Source organism: Juglans microcarpa x Juglans regia, chromosome 1S (assembly GCF_004785595.1).
Source record: "Juglans microcarpa x Juglans regia isolate MS1-56 chromosome 1S, Jm3101_v1.0, whole genome shotgun sequence".
In the NCBI taxonomy this organism is placed as follows: domain Eukaryota; kingdom Viridiplantae; phylum Streptophyta; class Magnoliopsida; order Fagales; family Juglandaceae; genus Juglans; species Juglans microcarpa x Juglans regia.
Genome location: NC_054595.1, coordinates 22484551 through 22494757, shown reverse-complemented (window position 1 = coordinate 22494757; position 10207 = coordinate 22484551). Strand labels below are relative to the sequence as shown.

Below are 10207 nucleotides of genomic sequence, written 5' to 3'. Positions count from 1 at the left end.
TTATAAGCACATATTATGAAAAATAAAATAAAAAATATCCCATTAATAAGACATGATATATGCACAATGGTGTGGTAGGTAAAGTGCAATTGTGGTAAAGAAAATAAAAGAAAAAAAAAACCCTCAAAACCCTAACCTCGCTTTGCAGTTATAAACACATATTATGAAAAATAAAATAAAAAATATCCCATTAATAAGATATGATATATGCACAATGGTGTGGTAGGTAAGGGGCAATTGTGGTAAAGAAAAAAAAAAAAAAAAAGCCTCAAAACCCTAACCTCCACTTTGACGGACCCATTTTGAGCCCATTCTCACACTCGGCCCAAAGCCTTTTTTTTTTTGGAGTGAACTACCTAGTCTATTTGGGTTAAAACTAGGGGTGTAATTTTAAACCGGAAAACCGGAAAACCGGTCCGGACCGGATCGGACCGGACCGATTTTACCGGTTTTGAACCGGTCCGGTCCGGGACCGGTTCCAAAATCCTAAAACCGGCCGGTTCCGGTCCGGTTCCGGTTTTAAAATTTTTGGAACCGGACCGGACCGGACCGGACCGGTTCATAAAAAAATATACAAAAAAAAATATTTTTATATATAAGTTATTAAGTTTTATACAATATATTATATATATATATATTAATATATAAAATTATAAATTTATATGTGAAATTTTTATATATAATATATATAATTATATATATTCATATATGAAATAATTTCATATTATAATTTATAAATTATTACATTAAATGTTAATACTAATATATATGTTTATAAATAATACTAATAGTCTAATATAGACTATATAGACTATAGTTATACTTATAATTAATACTAAAAGATTTTACTAAAAATTTATAACTAATACTAATATTAAATATATAGTTTATAACTAATACTAATATATAACTTATAACTATACTAATAGTCTAATATTAATACTATTATATAGTCTAATATATTATTTAGCTTTACTAATATATAAGTCTATAACTATTTAATTAATAGTCTAATACTAATAGTTTAATATAGACTATAGTTATACTTATACTAATATAGTTATACTAAATCACTATAGACTATAGTTATACTTATACTAATATAGCTATACTAAATCACTAAAAGTTTATAACTAATACTAATATATAGTTTATAACTAATACTAATATATAACTATACTAATAGGTTAATATTAATACTATTATATAGTCTAATATATTATATAGCTATACTAATAAGTCTAATATACAAGTCTATAACTATTTAACTAATAGTCTAATACTAATAGTTTAATATAGACTATAATTATAATTATACTAATATATTTATACTAAATTACTATAACTAATACTAATATATATAATATAACTATACTAATAGACTAATATTAATACTATTAATCTATTATATAGTCTAATATATTATATAGCTATACTAATATATAAGTTTATAACTATTTAACTAATATTAATAGTTTAATATAGACTATAATTATAGTTATACTAATATAGTTATACTAAATCACTATAACTAATACTAATATATAACTATACTAGTAGGCTAAACGTATATTACAAATATTTATATATAGTTACAAATATTTATATATATAACTATACTAATATTAAATTTATTACAAATATTTATATATAGTTATATTAAATTACTATAGTCTATTAAATGTATTACATTGAAAATATATTAAAAAATGTTTATATATAGTTATATTAAATTACTATAGTCTATTAAATGTATTACATTGAAAATATATTAAATGTATCAGTATTACAAATATTTATATATAGTTATATTAAATTACTATAGTCTATTAAATATATTACATTGAAAATATATTAAATCAAAATGTATCAGTATTACAAATATTTATATATAGTTATATTAAATTCATAATATCATTTAAGAATAAAACACATAGTCACACTCACGCAAGCTTCAGCCGCCCTTCATCGAATCATTACTCATTAGTCATTGACTAATGACTCATTAGTCTAATAGTCTGTAGTTCAAGTCTTCAACCCTAAAAAGTTAGAAACTTAGAAATTAAAATCGCAGATCGCCGCTCCAGACTCCAGTGCTCCAAGCCTCCAGCCTCCAGCCTCTATCTCTCACGCACACGCAGCACGGCAGCACCGTTTTCAGCTCAAATCTCAATCTCTCCCACTCTCAGTCTCAAATACTCTCTCTTCTCTCAGTCTCGTCTCTCCCGAGTCCAGTGTCTCACTCTCTCTAGTCTCTAGTCTTCTCTCAACTCTCTCGGAGTCTTGCCGTCTCTCTGCCGAATCTGCCACTGGCTAAGTTTTTTTTTTTTTTTTGAAATTACATATTAAGATTTATGTGATTGGATTTTGTGATATTAAGATTTTTGTGATTAGGTTTTGTGATATTGAGATTTTTGTGAATATGTGATTGGGTTTTCAGTTTTGTGATATTAGGGTTTTTGTGATTGAATTTTGTAATATTAGGATTCAGTTGAGGATAATTTATTTTAATCGTATCTCATAGAATGGATGTAAAAGTTGAGGATAATTTATTTGAATTTCGTTCAGTTCTTTCAGCTTTCCTTGATGCTATTCTGTTTAAAGGTTTCCACAGCATTTGCATACTCCTTCCTAACGGTGATGGAAGATCTTAATCCAATCTCAGACTCAGGAACCACATCAATAGTCTTGGCCAAATCAGAAACTTTTCGGCCCTTTTGTCCTCTTGAATCCTTTTCATTAGCGGTAACAGTACCTGAAATGCCATCTACCAATCTACTATGATCTTCCAATGATTCCCTCGGCAGCTCGGTTAGAATTGATGATATTTCCTGTGCAGTAATCTGAGTTATTTGCTTATCTGAGGGTCCCTCTTTTGAATACTTTGTAGAAGTATATGGACCTCCTATAACACTATCATTATTTAAATCTCTATTCCTGTCACTAGATTTCAAAATTAGCTCTGAAGAATCTCTGGAAACTTTCCAATAGCCACCTGGACCAGCTTCTACCAGTTCACGTAATGACAAAGGATCACCCATAGCAACAATCTTCCCAGCTTGTGATACAGCCTCGGCTGCCAGCTCAGCAGCTTTAACAATTGCATCCATATTTTCAACTCTTTTAGCAGCAGCTGAAGCAGCTTCAACCCTCTTTCTAACAGCCTCCTTGGCAGCAATAATAATTGAGCTCGAACTATTTGTTCCATTTTCACCCTTCAAGATAGATGAGGGAGTAGCTTTTCCTAGAGAAATTCCATTATTTTGACCAGGATGACCATAACCGTTTGCAACAAATGCTTCTTCCGCCATTAGCATCGCTTGCAATGCAGCATTTGATGCAACATTTGCAGCTGCAGCAGCTGCCTTTGCAACAGTAGCAGCTGCTGAAATTGCAACTGAAGCAGAAGCTAATTTAGCTTCAGCGTCTGGTACCAAACCAGAATTTTTTTGCTTTTCCATCTGACTCCATCTGACTCCATAAGTTGAGGATAATTTATTTGAATTTCGTTCAGTTCTTTCATCTTTCCTTAACAATAACCAACAATAACCAACACTACTTAGTTATGATATTAATAATTTAATATATGTGCTATAAAGTTAAGTTCTTGTTCTAGGGTAATATAATTTCTCTACTGTGATTTTAGGGTAAATTAGTAACTAATCATTATTGGTTGATAAAAGTTACTAATCATTATTATTTTTTCTTAATGTTTATCAATTTTTTCTTAAAAGTTACTCAACAATTAATGTTTATTTTTGTTACTACAGAATCACATATGGATCCTTCAAATGAAACAGAAACACACGACAATATTCAACCTACAATGGAAATGAGTCAAAGGACTATGGAATCAATGGCGACTAATGATCCGCTTTCTCCCAAATCTAATGTAAGTAAGCCATCTATTGGTAGAAAAAGATCAGTAGTTTGGGATTATTTTACAAAGATTCATACTGAGGATAAGTCGAAACCTAGGGCTTCATGTAACCTTTGTGGGATGACTTATGCTTGTGATCCTAATATAAATGGCACAAAATCTATGTTGGGGCACTTGGAAAAAACATGTAAGAAGTCTCCACTTAAGAAAGTAGATAGAAACCAATCTATATTGGGTTTCCAGTCTGGATCAAGCAGTGGGGGGCTTGTACCTATTGCTTTTAGTGTTGAGGCGTGTAGAGAAGCCTTAGCAGAAATGTTGGTTCTTGATGAGCTTCCTTTTAAACATGTGGAAGGGGAGGGGTTTAAAAAATTCACGCTTGTTGTGCAACCTAGATGGAATGCGATTCCATCACGTGTAACGGTTGCAAAAGATATTTATAAACTTTATTTGAGAGAGAAAGACAAGCTGAAAAGTGCTTTTAAGGGGCAACACATTTGTCTAACCACGGATACATGGACATCCGTGCAAAATTTTAATTACATGTGTCTCATTGCACATTTTATTGATGAAGATTGGAACATGCACAAAAAAATTATCAATTTTTGCAAGGTTGAAAACCATAAGGGTGAGACACTAGGTAAACAAATTGAGATGTGTTTGCTTGAATGGGGGAGGCCCAAAATGTTTACAATTACACTTGATAATGCAAGTTCAAATAATGGGGCAATTTCGTATCTCAAAAGAAAGACAAAGAATAGAAGGGATACGATTTTGGAACATGAGTTCTTGCATATGAGATGTTGTGCTCATATCTTGAACTTAATTGTTCGGGATGGGTTGAAAGAATATGATCAATCAATTGCAAGAATTAGAGGAGCTGTGAAGTATGTAAAATCATCTCCACAAAGGTGGAACACATTTAAGCAATGTTGTGACAATGAGGACATTACTTGTAAAAGTGGTGTATGCTTAGATGTAGCAACCCGTTGGAACTCCACTTATATGATGTTGGATAGGGCTGAAAAATTTCAAAAAGCATTTGAACGGCTAGAGTCTGAAGATCCGGGATATATTAAGAGTGTTGGGGAGGATGATAGTGATGATGATGATGGTGTTAGTGAGTTGGGTAGAGGAGGGGCATCCAAGTTAGGGCCTCCAACCATGGATGATTGGGATAAGAGTAGGTTATTTGCAAAATTTTTGAAACTTTTTTATGATGCAACCTTGCGTTTCTCGGGGACCAATTATGTCACTTGCAATAGTTTTTTATTTGAGCTAGCAACAATTCAAGCTGCAATTAACATGGAGTGTGTGGAAGGGCCTCATAATTTGAGGACAATGGCATTTAGTATGAAATCTAAATATGAGAAGTATTGGGGAAATATTGAAAAAATGAATCTTTTGTTGCATGTTGGGTTGGTTTTTGATCCTCGGTATAAATTGCGTGGTTTAACATATATTTTTGAAGGAATATATGAGGATAATATTTCAAAAGTTTTTATGTTGGTGGATCGGGTTCAAGATGCCTTGACTCGTTTATATGATAGTTATTGTGAAAATGATGAAAGTAATGTTGGGGTACAAGATCAAACTATAAGCCAATCAAGCGAGAGAGGGGCTAGTAGTACAAGTTCAACTGCTGGGGTAGGTCAAGGTGATTTCAGATCATTAATCCATGCACAAATTAAGAAGCGTTTGGAGTTGGATAACTCTTTGGCGACTAAATCTGAATTGGAGAGATATTTATCTGAAAAATGTGAAGAAGATGATGTGAAATTTGACTTGTTGACTTGGTGGAAGGTCAACTCCATTAGATACCGCGTGCTTTCAAGAGTTGCGCGGGATGTTCTTGCAGTTCCGATATCTACAGTGGCCTCTGAGTCAGCTTTTAGCACAGCAGGTCGAGTACTTGATCCGTTCCGCAGTAGCCTATCTCCACTTATGGTAGAAGCTCTTATTTGTACACAAAATTGGCTCCGTTCTTCTGCCCTGATTAACATTCGTACTTTAATGGATGATGTTGAGGAGTTTGAAAAAATTGATACAGGTATGTAGCATCATTCACCTTTTCTTTAACTATATCTAAAGTGTAAATCATATTAGTAATTTGTTTTAATTATTATGCTTATTTTTTTTCCCTTTTGTGTAGAGCTCATAGAAGACCTAGGGAATTCTTCAAGACCTACTTCTTTGGCTGGAGATAATTAAATTTAAGGTAGGTCAACTTGTATAACATATTTCTTTAATTTTTTTATTATTTAATGTAATTACTAACTTTTTATTAGAATTAATTGCTTGATTGTTGAAGGGACTATTGGAGTTGGTGGCTTGGTGCATAGTTATTGAAGTTTTTCGTTGGATGTTCTAAGTTATTGTAATTTGGACTTGTAATTTGTTGGATTTTTAGACTTGTAATTCAGACTTTTTAAGTGTTTGGACTTGTAATTTAGATTTTTGGACTTGTAATTTGTTGAACTTTTGGACTTCTAATTTAGACTTTTGAACTTATTTTATTCCATAGGCTCATAGGCTTGTTGATGTCCATTCTTGAATTTCTTGTGATTGCTCTAACTAAAAAATATGTGTAAGTACTAAGTTATTTCCTTTAGCATGCAAGGACTTATTGTAGATAATGTATTTATTGCAGAATTTTTTTTTTCAGTTTTTGTAGTAGTTATATTTATAAGTTTGTAAAACAGTTTTTTTCTAGTTTTTTTCAGATTTTTTTCCAGTTTTTTAGTAAAGCAATTTTTTGGAGTGAATCAGATTTTTTAGTAAAACAGATTTTTTGTAGTAAAACAGATTTTTTATTGAAGTTATTTTTTAATAAAGCATATTTTTTTATTTAAAGTTAAAACAGATTTTTTGTAATAACAGTTTGTAAAACAGATTTTTTTAAATCAGTTTTTTTATTTTATAAACAAATTTTTAATAACAAACTATGAAATTTACATTTTTAAAAAACCGAAAAACCGGACCGGACCGGACCGGAAACCGGTAAAACTGGAAGTACCGGTTTAGGAGGGCAACCTGTGCGTAATCGGTTTTGGAAAATACAAAACCGGTACATACCGGTTCGGTCGTAGATTTTGTTCAAAACCGGACCGGACCGGACCGGTTACACCCCTAGTTAAAACCATCGATCCTTCATTAGTACAATTTGCAACATGTTCCATTATGGAGAAGCAACGCAATCAAGTATACATTGACAGGATGGTCGGTGTCCACCAAAATATGGAATTAATATTTGCCGCAAAACATTTTGTTAAAGGTTCACAAAAAAATGTCAAAATATTCTCTCTTGGTGTATAACCTCGTATAATTAGGCCGGTAAGGATTTCGGTCTGAACCAGAAAAGTCGACTCGGACCGAACTGATGAGACGACGGGTCAGTTTTGATCTTCCCTTTACAAAATTTTTTGATTCCCGATCCAGTCTTGGGTGGGGTTTTTCCATCCCGGATAGGACCAACCAAATATTATATACATATTTTAAAATATTATATATATTATTTTATATAATAATTATATAATTAATTATGTTATTTTTATTTAACCTATTACCATTGACAATATAAAATATTAAATATGCAATTATTAATATGTTATCAATTAACTAACCTATCACCATTAACTAATTATTAATATCTACATCTAATTAAAGTCATTAGATAAATCACCATTTGGTATTATGTTGGATTGAACGGACTGACGGACCGATTGGACCGGATGGTTGCAATTAATATAGGAGTTCGGTCCAATCCATAGTGGAAAAATCTTAGACCGAAGGGGTTCAGTGCTACAGTCCCAAAAACCTCCCAATGAACCGACCGGATCAGACCGAATTCACCCCTATGTATAATATTGCCGTAAAAGTTTTTGTGGTTTTTCATAATCGAGCCGCAATATTAGTAGGCCTGGACTAGTTAATAATTAGTATCAATTTACTAGTTTATAGATTTTCTACTTTTAATTATTGATGGAGTTTATTTATTTACTTCCTACGGATTGAAGATTTTGTCGCATTATTCCCTCCTTTTAAGATCTTCTTGTGTATCTATCTGATGGCTAGCTGTTGATAATGGTTAGCACAGTTAATGGGAAACAAGATACAGAAAGCAATTAAAGAGAAGATAATACTTTTGATGATCCCATATCTATTTCCACGAATCCTCTTTCTTTTCGAGTTTTCAGTTCTATCGAACAATCTGGCATTAGCATTTAAGATTCTTTAACCTTTATTCTTGCGGATCTTAGGACGACATGCAATTTTATTCCCTTGAACAACAAGATCACCTAGCTAGCAATATCAAATGCTTTAATTACTAGATATATAGTCTTAGAATATAAATAATGTAATAGCTAGTACTTCTGATCTCACTTTAGTAGAGGATGAATATATATATATATATATATATATATTTATATATCATGTCGTATTAATATATATTAAAATTGCTTCCTAATTAATTACAAATATATTTGTAATTAATAATATCACGCGCCTTCTATGATAAGGTAAAATTAATACGTATTGCGGGTTCATATTCTGCAATGTCTTAATAATTATATTGTGAATGATATAAATTAAATAGATTGTTAAATATTGATGGTTATGAGATGCGTGCTTGCCTTCTAATCTTTGTATCATCGCTTCAATGTAGCCTGTTGGTGTTGCCACATTCCACGTTATACGTTTATTCACCACATAAAAGTGTCAATAATATAATATAAATAATTAGATATATTTAATTCTAATAAATTTAAATTTTTGAGACAAGTATTGATTTTACATAGTAGAGCAGATCAGGTCCTGAGTTTAAATCTTAAATACTCTACACTCTAATCTATTTAATTAAATATTTTACGTGTTAAACTTATTCATTGAGAGGGAGTCTGACCCATACATAAAGCGGAGTGTTAAAAATATAATATAAATAATTAAATCTATCTTTTCTCATAATTAGCTTAATTAAAATCGAAATATTTGGTCGCTTTGTGATATGAAATTCTACGCGCGACAGTTCACTGAAAAATTAATTTTATTTATATTTATTTGCCAACCATTTAATGGCAGATAAAGAAATAATGAAAAGATGATAACAAATATTAGTATTGATCTTTCTGTGCTAAATCCAATCGGCCATGCGAGAATGCATCATGCGGCCTCCTTTGAGAAATTTAATCCTTCTTATGCTAGCTAGAATCATAAAATCCCTTACAATAACTGACATAGTACATGAATACTTATCACTTTTTTCATCACAAGGCTTAACTTATTATTATAAGCATATTCAGCAAAAAAAAAAAAAAGAAAAAATAATAATAACTTAATTATTACCATAAACTTTTTCTTCTTTTCAATTAAAACTCAAGAACATGTATACGAGAAACTAACAGCCATGCCGGGGGAAAACATGCAAGAAACGGAGAAGTGGTCGGCTCATGTCATTTACTCACTAGCCTTGCTTTCGTTTCCTCTTCTCCTCTTCTGATTCAAGAAGGTCCTCCAAGACCTTGTCATCCAAGTACTCGAACTCGAATACTTGCCTTTCTTGTCCGGAATTAGATGAAGTACTACTTCCCCTGTCAGAACTCCCACTAGGAGCTAACATAGAAAAACTAGACGATGGAAGTGATGAAGAATTTGGAGGAGAGCCTGCGACTTGAGGATAATACTCGTGAGGGAAGTTGAGAGTTGCAAGGGGACCCCTTAGGTTAAATGCAGCACGATCATATGCCCTGGCCGCATCTTCTGCTGTATTGAACGTCCCAAGCCACAGACGAGCGCCATGCCGTGATGAGTCTCGAATCTCAGCAGCAAACTTTCCCCATGGCCTCCTTCGGACGCCCCGATACCGCACTTCTTCCCTAGTACTACCCTTCTGATCTTCCTTCTCTCGCGTATCCTCCTTTCCTTTGCGAGGCTCGTCCATGCTATGTTAGCTAGCTCTTTTTTTCTTTTTCTTTTTTCTCTTAGTAAATAGCTAGCTAGCAGGTAATTACTTATATTGTTTTCAAATTGATCAGGTATGTGAGTATATTTATAAAATTAAATATAGTAGGGTCTGATTGAATTAACGTACTGAGTCCTCCAGAACGTGGGTTGACTATGTCGATCTTTCTGCATAGGATGGAAAATATATATATATATATGAGTGTCTTTCTACGAAGGTTCTTGAAAGCTGTGAAAAAATTTGATTCTTCGATCGACTAAAATGTGTAAATTAAAATTCGGTTCTTTAAGGCATTACATGATATATATGATATGTTTCCACTTGATACGCATTTTGTTCAAATTTTGTTCGGATTCTTCTTGCATGCA

General features: G+C 32.2%; 1 protein-coding gene across 1 annotated transcript; it reads right to left on the bottom strand.

The window, feature by feature from the left end:
• Window positions 1-9291: 9291 nt before the first annotated feature.
• LOC121247023 (ethylene-responsive transcription factor ERF098-like) lies at window positions 9292-9870 on the bottom strand. The gene has a single exon (XM_041145355.1). The coding sequence runs from the start codon at window positions 9816-9818 to the stop codon at window positions 9342-9344; it is 477 nt and encodes a 158-aa protein (XP_041001289.1). The 5' UTR covers window positions 9819-9870; the 3' UTR covers window positions 9292-9341.
• Window positions 9871-10207: the final 337 nt, after the last annotated feature.

Coding starts and splice junctions, on each gene's coding strand:
- LOC121247023 (XM_041145355.1), bottom strand. CDS start 9,818: ATGGACGAGCCTCGCAAAGGAAAGGAGGATACGCGAGAGAAGGAAGAT.